The sequence below is a fragment of the Bombus terrestris genome, chromosome 14 (assembly GCF_910591885.1).
Source record: "Bombus terrestris chromosome 14, iyBomTerr1.2, whole genome shotgun sequence".
NCBI lineage: Eukaryota > Metazoa > Arthropoda > Insecta > Hymenoptera > Apidae > Bombus > Bombus terrestris.
The window spans coordinates 11377546-11395007 of NC_063282.1; the positions used below are offsets into that span (position 1 = coordinate 11377546).

The 17462-nt window shown below is 35.6% G+C and overlaps 3 protein-coding genes across 3 annotated transcripts; 1 reads left to right on the forward strand and 2 right to left on the reverse strand.

The window, feature by feature from the left end:
* The first annotated feature begins 1623 nt into the window (after nt 1-1623).
* Nucleotides 1624-4399, forward strand: LOC100647566 (cytochrome P450 9e2). The gene has a single exon (XM_003393331.4). The coding sequence runs from the start codon at nt 1898-1900 to the stop codon at nt 3497-3499; it is 1602 nt and encodes a 533-aa protein (XP_003393379.2). The 5' UTR covers nt 1624-1897; the 3' UTR covers nt 3500-4399.
* On the reverse strand, nt 3574-11753 carry LOC100650309 (cytochrome P450 9e2). Its single transcript, XM_003403348.3, has one exon. It carries the CDS (start codon nt 9806-9808, stop codon nt 8231-8233), a length of 1578 nt encoding a protein of 525 aa, XP_003403396.3. The 5' UTR covers nt 9809-11753; the 3' UTR covers nt 3574-8230.
* Nucleotides 11754-11903: 150 nt separating this feature from the next.
* LOC100647368 (cytochrome P450 9e2) lies at nt 11904-14450 on the reverse strand. The gene has a single exon (XM_003393329.4). The coding sequence runs from the start codon at nt 14366-14368 to the stop codon at nt 12794-12796; it is 1575 nt and encodes a 524-aa protein (XP_003393377.1). The 5' UTR covers nt 14369-14450; the 3' UTR covers nt 11904-12793.
* Nucleotides 14451-17462: the final 3012 nt, after the last annotated feature.

Below are 17462 nucleotides of genomic sequence, written 5' to 3' on the forward strand. Positions count from 1 at the left end.
ACGAGTGAAAACCATTAGTATACATAAAGTGAATAACGTGCAGGTTTAGACAACCAATAAGATTCACGTAATTTACAAAAGCTTGAATATAGAAATCTTAAAAGTATTTACAGCCCCGGTGAAAAATCTAACAATATATAAAACTTATTAGCAGTGAAAATGGTTAACTGGTTCGATAGCAGTATACTTATATATACCTAATGTATCTATACTTATATATCTATACTTATATATCTATACTTATATATCTATACTTATGTATACTTAAATGGTAGAAATGTTCGTGTAAGCCTAAACGACCTCAAAAGTATGTATATCGTATAAAATTGTAACATATCTGTTATTATCACTGATAAAAGAATCGATAAATAAACAAGATATAATTAAAAGACCAATAAAGTGAAACAATACAATTTTTTTTTGTTCTCGCAAAAAATTTTAACATAATAGATTTTATGATCCATTCTTACGTGCCCATAGAAGAATGTACATACTTTTATGTGTGCATGTAAAGCTTGCAGTTAATTGAATAATTAGTTTTCACGACAACCAATATCATAAATATAGTTTTATGATACAATGCTTCTGAAATTGCACTCACGTGACTTTGTACTGCTTTAACTTCGTCAATATTTCAAATTTCCGTATGAAATTTTCCGCGCATATTCAGAACCGAATATCTCACTTTTCGAAAGTATAAAAAAATTTCAATTTTTCAATAACATTTAGGAAAGTTTTACAAAGAAATACGTGTTTGATTTGACGAGATATTAATTTCGCCAAATATGAAATGATTCGAATTTATATTAGGATATTAAATTAGACAAAAGAGAAAGGACAGTAGTGCAGATTTCTCTATACTTTGAAGTTTTACGTTTATCATATTTCGCGGTTTATCGAAGAATATCCTTACTTTCTTTCATTTTTGTACAGTATAATACGTACGAAATTTTGGCAAAAAAATATATTAAATATACTTTAGACATTGTTTCGGTTTCTATATTATAGCGTCAAGTTTCATATATTCGTCGTTTAATTATTCTCACCGAATCTCTGCATTAACCACGTTATTTCGTATTCATAAAATTTATACGATTTTATATTACGTTAAATCATAATTCTTTGGGAAAGAAAATATAGAAAAGTTTCAAATACAGCATAGGAAATTCAAATATTATCCGAGAATAATATCCATTTTTTCTTCGATCATCTTAATTTATTCGCATAATTGTGATTAAGAAAATTTTTCTTGTCGAGGAATTTTCATAGGGATAGTGGCATAAAAATAAAGACGGTTATGACTCATTTTTATGTAGTCTAATAAGTAAAAAAGCGATGATAACGCGAAACAATGTATAAACATACAAATGCACGAAGGACATCTATATTCGATAAGATATATTTACCTATTAGACAGATAAAAACTAAAATAATAAAGCATAGTTGACGACTAAATCAGCAATAATTTCTATAACATCATATCGCTAAACGGTATATAGAAATAAGAAATATTCAAAGAATACACAGTTGAGAAATACACAGAAGTTTGATAAGACTTATTATCTCACATACATAATACAAATGTTTGCACGCTCTAGCATAAATAGCTCGACGGCTATTAACAGTTGCATCAACCCGTCACAGCCAGTCAGTACGTACGCAGCGCTCTAGCATAAGCATCATTTAATCGCGTGTTCGGCCACTCTCTCACATTAGAGTATCCATATACGTTGACAGCTTCTAAGCTTTTTCTTAACATCGAATCAAACATAAGCTTTTCTCGTGATTACCGATCGAAAGTCGAATCTCTTTAAAGAAAAACAATGATCTAATTCTCTAGTAGGTGGTTGTGTGGTGTTATACCAGTGAATACCCAGTAGAAGTGTTGAAAATAACGATGGAAATAAACTGGTGGCCAATAATCGCGGCGGTGGTCGCCGTAATCGCGGTAGCTTATTACAGAATCACTAGGATCTACGATTTCTTTGAGAAACGCGGGATTCCTTATTACAGTTACGTCCCGCTATTAGGAAGCATTTGGGAGGCCATACTTCAACGAATCTCGTTCGCCGAGACGGTTGAAAAAATATACCAGGCGTTTCCTGATTCGAAGTACATCGGTTTTTTCGACTTCTCCTCACCCATAGTTATGATTCGAGATCTCGAATTGCTCAAGTCGATCACCGTGAAGAACTTCGATCATTTTCCAGATCACAGATCCTTCGATAACGTAGATAGAGATCCCCTGTTTGGTAAGAATTTATTTGCCCTTCGTGGCGATAGATGGAAGGAAGTGCGAAACACGTTGAGTCCAGCCTTCACGTCAAGCAAGATGAAGGCGATGTTCGTACTAATGCGCGAATGCGCTAAGGAATACGGCGATTATTTCGCTTCTTTGCCTGCCGACCAGACTACTTTGGAGTTAAAAGATTCGTTCACCAAATATACCAACGACGTAATCGCTACTTGTGCCTTTGGCATTAACGTGAACTCGATAAAGGACCCGAAGAACAATTTTTACGTGTACGGTAGAGAGGCTACTCATTTTGGAAGATCGCAATCCATCAAGTTTTTCATTGTAAGAAGCTTGCCCTGGATAGCTAGAGCATTAAATATCAGGATAATTAAGAAGCAGATCGTGGATTTTTTCCAAGACTTGGTGGCTACTACGATAAAGACCAGAGACGAGAAAGGTATCGTTCGTCCGGATATGCTTCAGCTGATGATGGAAACGAGAGGGAAATTAGCCCCAGAAAAGCAGCTGACCATCGAAGATATGACTGCCCAGGCGTTCGTCTTCTTCTTTGGTGGATTCGAAAGCACCTCTACTCTGATGTGCTTCGCTGCTTACGAGGTTGGAGTGAACGAGGAAGTTCAGAGGAGATTGCAAGACGAAATCGATCAGGTTTTGGAGGATTGTAAGGGCGAAGCCACGTACGAGGCTATCAACGACATGAAGTATCTGGACGCTGTCATTCTCGAGAGTCTTAGGATGTACCCAACCATCGTGGCTGTCGATAGACTTTGCGTAAAACCGTTCGAATTACCGCCACATTTGCCAGGAAAAAAACCCTACATCGTCCAAGAAAATGAATGCATATGGATACCGATTTATGGAATTCAGCGTGATCCACAGAATTATCCAGAGCCAAACAAATTCAATCCCGATAGATTCTACAGCGATGCGACACAGATGTCCAACTCCAGTTCGCTCTTTACCTTTGGATTGGGACCTAGAATGTGTATCGGTAACAGATTCGCGATATTGGAGGCGAAAGTTTTGTTGTTCTATATTTTTGCCAAGTGTAACCTCACACCGTGCGCCAAGACCTCTATACCGCTGAAATTGAACAAGAAAGGATTTGCTATGACGTCAGAGAATGGATTTTGGTTTAACATTCAACCGAGAAACATAAAGAAAGGCGAGGTCGAGAAAATTACGGTTCCAGGAACGACGATGTTTATCGAGAAGATTCCTGATAGACATCCAGACAATTAAGTCATATGCGATGTTTGTAATATCAATTTTCCGAACTTTCGTTTGAAAATATCTACGTATATTTTTTCGATGTATTCAATGCGATAAGATCGACGGTAAACCAGAAATCAGAACCAAAGGCTTCGAGTTGAACACGTCACTTCAAACGTTTATATTTAGTTATTCGCATCGTCACTTGATTTCGAAGTATTAAGAATCGAGATGCTTGTTTCGCAAAAGAAAGTGAAAAACACATATACTTGGGGTATTCAAAGTATATAGAGAAATAAAAAGCTTTCATACAATATTTTCATTGTAACGCATAAAATATATGAATTGTACAAAGTTTCGGCTCAACGATTTCTCTTTTGTTCGAACAGAGAAACACTCTTAGATATCTATATTTAAAATCAACAAATTGAAAATAATTCTATTTAACAACGAAGAACATAGTGATTTTTGCGGAGATGAAGTACATCTTGTTTTATTTAATTGTGTTAAAACATCGTTAAATTTTCATAACTTTAAGCGATTTTAGTATTTTGTCGAATGATTTTCTATTGATACGATCTTTATGATTAATATGATTTTGTAGAATTTATAGAAAATAATCGTTACTAATGTTCTACAAGTGTACTCTTATTCAGCTGGTTTGCCAAATGCTCGACGGATGATCTAATACATAGATAATACAGATCTAATGATCTAATAATTCGATCGATGTTTTATAGCTTTTTTTCCTTTATACGTGTTTACGAGATTTTCTCTGTATACTAACATTTATATACATTTTATTATTTAGATAAATGTATCTGTTATAATATAATATGATTAAACAAAATTAATATTTGGAATAAGAATATTTTGGGTTTAAATAGAGGAACAAAATAAATAAATACAAGTTTGTATTGGGAAATAGAATTTATAATTCTAATCTATAATCGATTGTTACTAAGATTACATTATTGTTTTTAAGATAATACCATACTGTCCATATCATACTTCGTCCTAGTTTCACAAATTTCAAGTTTCAGGTAGTGTAAACTAAATAATTAACGATAGCATCCGTCTGGGGCTCCAAAGTTCTTTCTGATAGAGAAAAGATTCTATATACGATTGCCTTTCCTGAACATTAAACGATACGAACAAAACGATATATTCGTTCAAAGATGTTAAAGAAGTCTTCGATCAACTTTGTGTTTATACCTAAGGTACATTTCAATCCTTTTTATCGATTTTCTTTATCTATTGTATTATTTTTACGAGTTAATTTCCGTTAAGCACCGATGTATCTTAGTTTTGGAGGTTCTTTACTTCTTTCTTCAACCTTCCCGCGTGATCGTAAATAAGGGGGAAAAAGCCAAAGAGATAGAGAAGAATTTTTTGGGTATCCCAGAAAATTCTTCCGCCATCGTCTAACCTGTTCGTATTTCAGCGGAACGAATCGGAGAAAAAATGAAAAGGAGGATCGAATCGTGGCGTGTTCTTGGTCATATAATGGATACGTGTTACGCGTCCATCTCAATTATCCTGGCCTGATGCGTCAGCATCGTCTCTGCATGTCCAGCACGTAACATGGAGTCGAGATACGTATAACAGTCGTATGTGTAATATATTCTACTACGTGATCGGCTAGTGGCAAAGACGCCATACGACCTTGTGAATGTTGCTTTAATGAGCGAGTTCCCGCGTATATATAAGCTGCTACATCACGAGCTAGTTGCTCGTCACAATATCACGCGGATATCGCATCAACTTAATTATGATCTACTTCTTCATTCTCGTGGTTCAAGAAATTGTGATAATATGCTGCAAACTTTCATGGATTTGATATTCGACTTTCTGGGAATCGCGAACTTTGTCTTAGACAGAGTTCTGATCGGTAGCTGTGGCGATTCAATACGTATGATCATTTCCTTTTATAATTTCTTGAAACACAACAGAGGAAAAACAATGAATATTCATTAAATTTATTAAATGATTGGGTCATTCTAAAGGTTTTGTCCTCCGAAGATAATCTTAGGTCTATTATGTTATAGTTTCTAGATGCGAAAGTTTGTGGTTGTTGTCCGATTTCCTCTGTCTTATTCCGCTTGTTCAATTTGGAATGATTACAAGGTTCAAGGCTAAACGTTGGAACGATCGTAGACTGTAATTTATCACACAATTTCAAACCGGGGATTTCAATTCTAAACGACCGTCGATGTCCATTTGAAGCGATTGTGGGATCTTCAATTGAAATTACTTTGAATTTCATTGAACGATCATTCTATTTATAAATATTCTGAGGTGTAAGTTATCCGTGATAATTGTAGCTGTTGGCTGTAGAAGTCGCTGATGAGATACTGCTGGTTTTTCTTCCATTTTTGATGCGTAGAAGAAAAATCGGACTCCGATCGCCGGGATTTGAACCCGGGTCCCGAACATTCGTAATCTAAGGTGCTAACCACTGCGCTGCCATCGTCCGACACTAGTTAATGTCGAGTGGTGGTATTTATTGTCGAGTGTCGCCACAATTCAAAAGAGGACTTATTGTGAATATACGCAATGAATTAATTGACCTGTCAATAATAAGTACGCGGTTGTACCCGCATCAAATCGTATCATTATAAAAAAAAAAAAAAAAAAAAATATCAAACAACTTATATGTCCTCTTTGACACCATACGAACATTTTTAGAAAACACCCGAGTAGCTTACAAGGAACTTGAATATCGCTAGATTAGATTGCGAAAAGTATTTTGTATGAAGCTAAGTTGTACCTAGTTGTAACTTTTAAAGGAATAAAGTTATCAGTGACAGTTTTTCTTCGAAGATAATTAACAATGCAACGACGTGGCAATCTTTAATTGAACTAACGATGACGACTATTGAAAAGATACGAAACGAAACTCAGATATGGAAATCTCTTCGATGAAGAGCACATTGATGAAAGATAAATATTTTATTAAGAGTTATTTTCTCGCATGGCTAATGTTAATAACGTACAATATCCTTAGATAACGTTATAATAAATCTCTATATTACCTCCAATCATTTTATTATGACCTTCAACGGTATAATACTACAGCAACAACAATGTCGTAATAAAATCTCTGTTCCTTACGAATGACCACACAACGAGAACCACGCACATTTACCATGAAATTTCTTCGGAAATTAATCTAAACCAACACTCGACTAGGAACATTAACAAAAGCCAAACGAAGTTAGCAATAATAACTAGATACATAGTTAATAATAGCAACGGAGTTGGCCGAGATAGGAAACAACGCAACGAATATTTTCATAAACGATCAACAAGTTATATTCGACGAAACGGGGAAGCAATTTGGTTCAATGCAGATTATCGTGCAACTTCTTCGGAAGGTTGGTCGTTGTTAAAGGACCCGTTTCCGATCCAACGACCCTTAGGTGCCTTAGGAAATATCTAGCAGGTTGACTCGATAAAACTACCCTCTCCCCTCTAATGTAATTCACTTTAGCTACGGCGAGTGCGTGGAAGGGATGAAAAGGAAAGCTCCAAGACCGAAGGTTAGCGATCGAACCAACACCATCAAGACCGGCTTTTGGCCAGAATTAATGAACTGAAGATCGTAAGGGTGGATTCAAGCAGTGTATTGTCTTGTTGTGTTAGTGGAAAAAGGCGCGAAACGATGGCTAAAAGGGAAAAGGAATCTTACTTTTCTTGCTCTTCTTCTATCTTTCTTCCCTCTTCATCTTCGCAGTGGTATATGTCCTACGATAAAACTATGGCAAATAAATTACAGTTATAATAAATTGCACCAATTATCGAAACACGAAATAGTGTTAACACTTTTATTAATGTATAACATATACTTTTATCGCTTTGAAGACTATTGTTTATTGTAAAAATTATAACTCATATTCATACATATAATTTACATATAAACGATGTATAATTACGCAGTAAATTTGTGCTTCTGTTAAATCTCACATGCGGAATAAAAATTAACATTACCTTTCAAACTATCCGAAACAATACTTCCTCGATTACAATATTTTCCTTCCGCAAGTGTCAAACATTTTATTTATCTGTTTACTCGTCATGATTAGTCACTTTTTTTACTTAGTCCATGATATTTTTCTTTCATTAATTGCAATTAAAGAACTTTTTTCATGTAATAGTTAGTATACATATGTTATATGTATGTCCACGCATCCTTGAATTTATTTCATTCTGTATTTATGTTAAACGAATTTTCTGAACTTAATGTTTCAATTACGTCATAAACTTGCTAAAAAACAGAATATTTTGTTGTCAAACTCTAACAAAACAATTATATTCAATAAATTGTTCATTACACAATATTAATCTTTCGAAGCACGAGCGAATAATCAATCAGATCACGAATTATATAAGAAACTTTTTATTTTGCTTGTATTACATTAAGTAAAATAAATAGCAAACTTTAGTCAGTATTAGTATTAACATTCGAAAGACGGACGCTGCGCCGCTGGATTCGCAGTAAATTTTTTTTACTCCAACATGTCTTTTCTGTCCTTGTTATCGAGATAGTACGAGAGTTTTCTTATCGCTAATGGAGAGGAAGGGGCCAGGCTCATGTTACAAAACATCTTCAGTATGCTCCAAACAAAATTGAGCCAACGTATGGATCACGTGGATTACGACTGATTCGGCGTGACGTCCGCCGACATAGAGTTAACTAGAAAACACTACTCCGTACGCAAAGAAGATTTTAACCGCATTAAAGATCACTCATTCGCAAATTCAATTTCTACAATTTCCATTGCTCAAATGTTTTGTCGTTCCATTAGTTTGAGATGTGCAGTAAGAATGTTCTCTGGGCTCAACATTCAGCCAAAATCCATTCTTAGCATAGGCGGTTATCACACCTTCCTCATATTGCAACGGAAGCAACATCTTCGATCCAATCTTGACGTTGCACTTGGCGAGAATGTGACACAGTAATACCTTTATCTCTGTTAACGCGAACCGATTGCCGATGCAGATTCTGGGACCGAGACCAAACGGCATAAACGCCCCCGAATTTATGATCTTCTTTCCATTCTCGAGGAATCTATCCGGATCGAATTTCTGCGGATTTTCGTAGTGCTTGGGATCGTGGTGAATCGCGTCAACAGGTATCCAGATGTTCATTCCTGCTTTTACGGTGAAAGGTTTTTCACCAGGTAAGGCTGGTGGCAGCTCGAAATCTTTCACGCATAGTCTATCCAAGAATACGGTAATTGGTTGCAATCTCATCGCTTCGTTGATCATGGCATCCAAGTACTTCATCTTCTGTATGGCATCGTAAGTCAATTGTCCGTTATTATTTTCCAACGTTTCGTCGATTTCCTCCTGTAGTCTTTTCAAAATCTCTGGATTTTCGGCTAGAAGGTAGAACAAAAAACTCGTCTGCGTTGCAACGGAATCAGTTCCACCAAAGAATAAGCTAAAAGCGTGATTAACCATGTTTTCCGTGCTCATACCTTTTCCTGGAACCTTCTTGTCGTTTACATCTATGAATAGTTGTAGAATATCTGATCGATAAGTGCCATTCTGTTTCCTTTCCTCGATCGTGTTGATCACTTGTTCGGTAAAAAATTTCGCTATATGTTTTTCCAGAAATCTGAGCTGGAAGAGCTTCGCCAGCCAGGGTAGGTTCCTTTGCGCCAACATTGCCATATCTTTTTTGAAACTAGTGAACGTGGTCGATTTGCCGTACGTGTAAAATACGTTCTTCGGATTTTTTATGGTGTCGACAGATACACCGTAGACGCAGGTGGCGATTACGTCGTTGGTATATTTAGTCAGCAGATCCCTCATCTCCATTTCACGCTCATTCTCCGCTAGATTCGACAAATAGTTCGCGTATCTGGTAGCACACTCGGACATCAGATTAAACATATCCTTTACCTTATTGGTAGTAAACGCGAGTGACAATATGCTCCTTTGCTCCTTCCATTGCTCGCCTTTCATAGAAAACAGCATTCCGGCAAATATAGGGTCCATGTCCTTAAAGACAAAGTTACGATGGTCGGTAAAATGATCGAAATTCTTCATGTTGACGGACTTGATCAAGTCGAGATCGCGGAGTACTATGATAGGTGTGAGTGACTCGTATATGCCAACATATTTCGCTTCAGGATGAAGTTCATAAGCTTCCAGAATGGTGTCTTGCAAGGTGGACCGTTTTGCGAAGAAGGATCCCATATTTCCAAACAGTGGCATCGGTGGAATGTGCAGGATTCCATGTTTCTTGAATAAATTATGATTCTTCGTGGCACAGTAGTAGATAGCGATCAGTATCGCTATCAAAAACAGACCAAGGGACAGATACTCCATTCGAATATACCACAACCACTATCAGAATTTCACTTCCGATACGATGTTTGCTGTGTCGGCCTTTCCGAATAACTAAAGGTCGATCAATTTATCGCGTAGCTATATACATAAATAAGTAAGAGGACACGTCTATATTCTGATACGCAAGAATGTCTCAAGCGTAGTCAACTCCCTAATCTTTAACGTTACGTAAGCAAAAACGAAAAAGATGAAATCTGTATTTCGTAAAAATCGCCATGATTTATTTAGCGAAGATAGGAAATGCGTAAAGTATCTCTTAAACGTTTGTCGGCTTATTTAAACGTTGATAATTGCATAATGCATTATGGAATATCCTATACATTGCAGTCCCAAATCTTTTTCGGAGCCTTCTAGGTTATAACGCTACACAATAGTGGAGAAGGCTTAATTTACGGTACCCTAGAGTATTTTCGTTTCCTCTTCCTAGAACCCAGGTTGACGAAAACCATGTGACCAAGCGTTCGAAGCTTCACGTTTTCTTACAGCTATCTTTGTTTGACACTCATTTTTGTTTTATTGTATCAGCCGGATCGATTGACGAGTTGGCTAACCTATCTGATTGTTTTTAGACTAATTGTCGAACGATAGTGCATGGTTTATGACAAATAATTACATCGTAATGTGTAAAAATAACAATATTTAATCTAGCTGTAAATTTTCGTACGGATGTTTCGACTAATTTAAAAGTTGCTGAATTAAATGATTTTAAAGTTACGACTGGAATAAAATCATTGTTCACGGTGACATCATCTTGTGGACAATGCATTGACATAAATTTCTATGTGAATAATTGGAGTACGTTAAGGCATAGTGGAAGTATTGAATCGTGTAATAGAAAAATTCAAATATTTTATAACAGATTTAAGATATTCGATATATTTAGAATATTTATACACACATAAACGAATAATTTATTGAAAAGAAGCGTTTGTCCTATCAACGAAATCGAATAATCTAATCAATAAGATGTTTTGATGTGTATGTATATGTATTGAAATATGTACCGTTATGCCCGAACGATGAGAGGATTTCTTCGTATGGAATTGACAATGTTTTCAAAGAAAAGTCGCAGATATGAATATAGTGGTTCAAAGCAGCAGTGATAAAAGTCAAGAATTTGTTTTTGGTATTTTAAGCAAGTTTGGACTCGATGATCTATGAACTCGTTCATCTATCTCTTGATGTTTGATGAACTCCTGCCCGGTGCGGCATCCGCCGTGTGATTTTTGCATTGGACTTTGATGCGCGTTTCGACACTAGTTTGCCAGACGCAACTCTCTGAAACAAGGTTAAGTACATGCGAACGCTGATACGCTGGTATGGTTTAGATCGCTAGTGTTTCTGTGCCATGCGTAACAGTGTACACGATTACTCGACATTACAAGACCGTACAATATCATAAAACATATTTGTTATGCCGTCCTTTATCCGTCGTTAACTCGCGAGATTATTTATAAAATTCCTAAAAAGAATTCACGAACAAGAATTCCTTAGGTAAGATGAAATCAATTGTTAACCGTTAATCAAGAGTTTCGGTCGAACCGGAAATTTATTATGGAAGCAACTACCGTTGATAAATTATTCCATTGAGCATATTATACCTTGCATTGTGATTTGCCGAGAATTCGATTTTCTGTCAGGCAATAAATCAATATACAGGATGATTTATCTAATTCGGTCATCTCAATTTAAAACTACATACGAACGAAATAAATCAGAACGATATTTATATTACATTATGATGGTACTGTAACAGGAATGCTATCACGATATTAAATTGTACATGCTCCGTGCAATTTATACATACGAAACTATATTGCTTCGTTTGGGGAAAGAAAGTAGTATTGTTGATATTTGTATCAATGGACTGAACTTGCAGTACCATAACGCAGGTTTTAGATGTTACATAATTTTTCAAGGTTAAATATATTCCTAATAAGAGTTTAAAGTAGGAATACTTCAGTTTTAGGGATAGAGTTAAATAACACACCGATTCTTTGAAAATAATAAAACCGTTTAATAATTTTGGGTAATATTTTAAAGTAACAGAACTGTTTAATAATAATAAACTGAATAATAATAACAGTAACAAATTTTAATTAATGGAGAGAAACTTTTTTTTATAATAATGTAGCAAAATATTACAAGTATAACGAGATAAACAATCAAATTCCAATGCATAAGTTTAACAAAATAAGTTTCACAAAATTTTACGCAATACAAGAGTTCAACATGACAATTAATATACAATACACAATATCAGTGTCGCACAAAGATAGAAGATATTGCATTATTTCACAAACGCATTCTTCTTACATTTTGATAGTGGGTAATAAAGGAAGTCGACTTGGTCGACGTATTTGTTAACAGTACTGCAGACTCTGTTGATGAGATCGTTACCGAATGTCGATTTGCGAATAGACATATAGAATAATATTGAATGCTGAAGACATAGGAGGGAATGTTAAAGTTAATTCGTATTGTAAGATCAGGACAGTTAATTCTGTTGTTCCAAATATTGCGTAATAATGATAATTCGTTAATAGTCCTACGCTGCTCTACTTACAATATATTCAATTGAGACAATAATCGCTGAATAATCACGATCGTTATATGGCATCAGGTCGCCCCTCTTGTACGCAAGAAACCTGAGAAAATTATGTTGGATATTTTCCGGAAGATAACAGGATTTCGCAGTACTTGGCGTCCATATTGCCAGTGCGTATTCGAGATGAGACAGCATCAGAGTAACGTACGATACTACAAGTGTAATTTAATACCTTCTTGCGTTTTACAGTATAAGATTATCTCGAGTAATTGATTTTTTAAACTCTGACGTGCGAACTATATTTCGCAAGTTGTACATTACATGATATTAATCGTTTAATGATGCGAACGTATGATAAACGTATCATTTTAAAGGCTTAAATTTTTCTACACAAGGAAATCAAAGGTTATTTTACTTCATATTCCATTTGTACAAATTCCATTGGTACCTCCGTTAATCTGGTCAAAGCGATAAGAACGTTTCCTTGGCTCAATGGTCAACCAGAATCCATTTTTCGCAGTGGCGTTTATGACACCTTTCTCGAATTCTAATGGAGTTGTCGTTTTCGGTCCGATCTTGACATTGCACTTGGCAAGAAGGTGACACAGCAATACCTTCATCTTTGTGAGTGCAAACCGGTTTCCGATGCACATTCTGGGCCCAAGACCAAATGGCATATACGTGTCCGAGTTTATAATCTTTCCATTTTTTAAAAATCTGTCTGGATCGAAATTCGTAGAATTTTCGTAGTACTTAGGATCGTGATGAATCGCTTTCACAGGAATCCAAACGTTCATTCCTTTCTTGATCGTGAAAGGTTTGTCACCGGGTAATGCAGGTGGCAGTTCGAAATCTTTAGCACATAGCCTGTCCATGAATATAGCTACCGGATGGAGTCGCAAGGATTCATTCATCACGGCATCTAGATACTTCATCTCGCTTAGAATAGCGTAGGTTAATTGCCCGTTGTTGTTTTCCAATGCTTCGTCGATTTCTTGTTGTAATCTTTTTTGAACATCTGGATTCTCGGCCAACAGGTGCGTCGCTAAGCTGATTTGCGTGGAAACGGCCTCAAATCCGCCGAAGAAGAAGCTGAAAGCGTGAGAGGCCATACTTTCCACACTCATACCTTTTCCTAGCTCCTTCTTCTTGTTAGTCTCTAGCAATAGCTGTATGACGTCTGATCTATGAGCGCCAGTATTTTCTCTATCTTTGACTGTCTCTGTCACGATATCAGAGAAAAATTTCTCGACGTAGCTTTCCACGTATTTAAATTGCAAGAGTTTCGCTAACCAAGGGGCATTTTTGTGCATCAACATTGTTAGAGATTTTTTGAAAGTTACTAAGGTTGTACCTATTTTACCGTACACGTAAAACACGTTATTTGGATCTTTTATTGTGTCCACGGAGACACCGTACACGCAGGTAGCGATCACGTCGTTTGTATATTTACTCAGAAGGCTCTTCATCTCCATTTCACGCTCGTTCTCCGGCAGTTTCGTTAAATGGTCCACGAATTTGATCGCGCAATCGGACATCAGTTTGTACATGCCTTTTATCTTGCTAGAAGTAAACGTGGGAGACAACATATTTCTATGCTCCTTCCACTGGTCACCTGTCAGACAAAATAACATTCCCCCTAACAAAGGGTCCACTTCCTTGTATGCGAACGGTCGATGGTCTGGGAAGTGTTCAATATTCTTAATGGTGACAGCTTTAATCAGTTCCGGATCACGAAGCATTAGAACAGGCGTCAGAAATTCGTAGAAGCCAACATATTTTGCTTCAGGATGTAATTGATAAATTTTGAGAATTAAATCGTACATGGTGCACTGCCGTCTAAGCAAGGGACCCATATTTCCAAACAGTGGCGTTGGTGGAATATGCAGAATTCCATGCTTCTTGAATAAATTATGATTTCTCGTGGTAAAGTAGTAAATAACGACGAGTACTGCTGCCACAATAGACAAAGCGATCGGTAGATACTCCATGGTAAAGTAGTCGGTGAAGGTGTCAGAGTTTAGCGATGACACGATGTGCGCTGTGTTCTCTTACCAAGAAAACTAAGAGTCAACCTATGAGCACAGTTCTTATATAAGAGAACTGGTTTCTGCATATCAGTATGCAGGAGCGTCTCCATGTTGTGGAACTCCTTGCGTTTAACGTTCCATTGCGTTCCACTCACATTTATGCGCAGATTTATCAGTTGTTGGTGATAATAAGTTTAACATATTCGACATAGATTGCAATTAATGATTACATATTTGGAAAAAAGGAGGATCGATGGAATTTAGATTTTAATTAAACATATCCGAAGCATAGCTTTGAAGGAAAAGAAATCTATCGTTTTGTTTGAAATTTTTAATAACCAATCTTCGATATAGTATTCGTTAATAAATACTTATGATCGTCTTCTATCCAGCTGACAATATATTTATTTCGTAGTTGTAGAGTTAATTTGTTATTCTTATTAAAATACTTTTCCCACTAAAGTTCTCAAACATTGAAGTATACAAATAAGAATAAAAGTTTGCGGACAGAGGAGCGGTTATATGCATAAGGAAAAGATTATTATTAATTTTTATTGATTTTGTGACGTGTTACGCAGTACTTTAATGCGCAGAATAAAAATTATCGCGGATAGAAGACGAAAACGCGAAATGATCGTTAGTTAATTTTTGTAAATTAAACATATTCTTGATAAAAATTCAAATTACGAATACTTCAATTTTGGCGAAGGAATATTTGTGCCTTTACGGAAAATTAAATAAATCATTGATTTTTTGCAAAAATACAAAATATATAGTGAAGTATTTTTGTTTAAAATTAAATTCCGTTTTCCTATTTATTTATCACTATCGATCGTTCATTCTATCCAGATTAGTTGCGAGCATCGGACACATGGATAAAAGGACCATTCCTTATGTAAAAGCAATGTAGCATTTCTTATTCGAGACTTAATTTTTGAAAAAATACATTTTGTAGTCGTTAGATCTTTTCGCTCGGGTTATTCCTAAGAATGGATGGAGATAGAAAATTTGCATTTCCAGAGACACTTCCATATTAATTACTATTTTGATAAATTATAATGCAAGGAAGAGTAATTTCAACATAATTATAAATATTAATAACATTGTCTCTATATTAGAAATTTCTTCGCACCGATCTAATAGAGGCATCAGGCCCTTATCTGTTTATGTTTTTACTATTGGTTTCTCTTGACATTATAAATACAATTGTTTGAAATCGTGATTGGATTTACAACTTCGCTATATCTTGTTACGTATATGTATACTCGATTATGTGCTCGATTATGTAAGAAGCAAACGTGTCACTGGATCTTTAAACATGAAAATAGTTATTTAAATTATTGATTATGTATAACAAAACACGTCAAACAATAATTTACAAACTAGATGTAGACAACTGCGTGTTATTACACTTCTTTTTCGTGCGACAAATGGTTGACGAGAAAAAATAAAAAACGGGTCTGCAAAAATGTTTTTTTACATTTTGAATCATTTTTTATCAACAAAGACTTAAAAAAAAAGTGTCTATTTTTATTTCCGAGCTGAAACACTTGTTACGATTTGGTCTTGATCTTCGGTATTCGTAACCATTATATGTTACTCTAGATGTCGAATCTTAGAATTCTCGAATTATATCTAAATCAAAATGGTAGTTGCTGTCACCAGAAGTAGTTATTAACTATTTCGATTAATTCGACTCCCATTCGCTAATTTTGGAACAAGGAAAACGATTGAATCGAATGATTCCAAAAACTTGTCGCACCCTTCTAGAGCGCGGCACTATTTTGAATTTCTAAACTGTTGTATCCTTGATATTTTAATTCGTTAATATAACCGTATGAGTAGCGTTAACTAGCGTATCAATACGACTGATAAATAAAATTTCACGTTTCGGCTTACCCGCTATCTGCAGGAGTACTAGCACGGGAAGGATTAAAGTCTTCTTGGAATAAATAAATATTTTCAATATCTTCTTGATTGATGAAAATAATAATCAATGAATAGTTTTATTGAAATTGAAGTTGAAGAAAATGTTGCAATGTTTAGCTTTTCACCTTGCTTATATGTATAGTCGATCGCACTCCTGGAATATCGTACTGAGTCAATATAGTTATTGGAAGACTGACTGTATGAATAGTTGACGATTAATAAAATGCTCGGTTTTACTTCTTAACGTTACTTAAAAATAGGATTAGAATAATTCTCGGCTTCGCAAAGACTACTGTTTTTCTGAACTTGATATTAACCCCTTCCCGTACTTTAGCGAGTCTGACTCGATAAAGTACGGGAAGGGGTTAACTCTCGATAAATTTTTAACTAATTCTTGACAAAATTTCAACTAACTGGACTGGACTCTATAACTGAACTGAATAACTGAAGTCAATAACTGAACTGAACTAACTGAACCATTGAAAAATTTTTAACTGAACTGCGCTTGACAAAATTTCAATTGAACTGCTCTCTCTACAAATTTTTACTGAACTACGTTACGGACTTTAACTGGTCTGCTTGTTTCTAAGTGGCTACCCTTATTTATACTAAGACTATCATGGCCAATTGTCACGTGACGGATTATTCTATGATAGCGCGGAGTTTTGGTACGTGATTACTTTTGCGGACGCTACAATCTTCAGTTAGCAATCTGCTGGTGTCCTTCGAGAAGTGTTAGGGTTTCAGCTTATGTGGATTTCGTGGAAGTATTATTGATGTTTTCCCCTTTTTTTTTTTTTAACTTTGTTTATTGATTCCAGGATTTTTACATATTTGTTTTTACATTGTTTTTTTTTTCAGAATAAACGCTGAATTCTAATTGTAGGGTGGTACAGGCAAAAGTACCGATACGCGACGGTACGACGTAGCCATGCATTATTACATCTCTTTTTTTTTTTTTTTTTTTTTACGCCTATTATTGTAAGTTAAATTTAAGCCGCTGTTGCGCTGAGCTTATGTGCGATGTTTTAATTTATGTCCTGAAAGCCTGGACGCAAAAACAGGACAGTTCGCTAGCCTATTAGGGGGGGGGGGATTGATGTTTTCCCTTTTTCAGAAGTCCTTG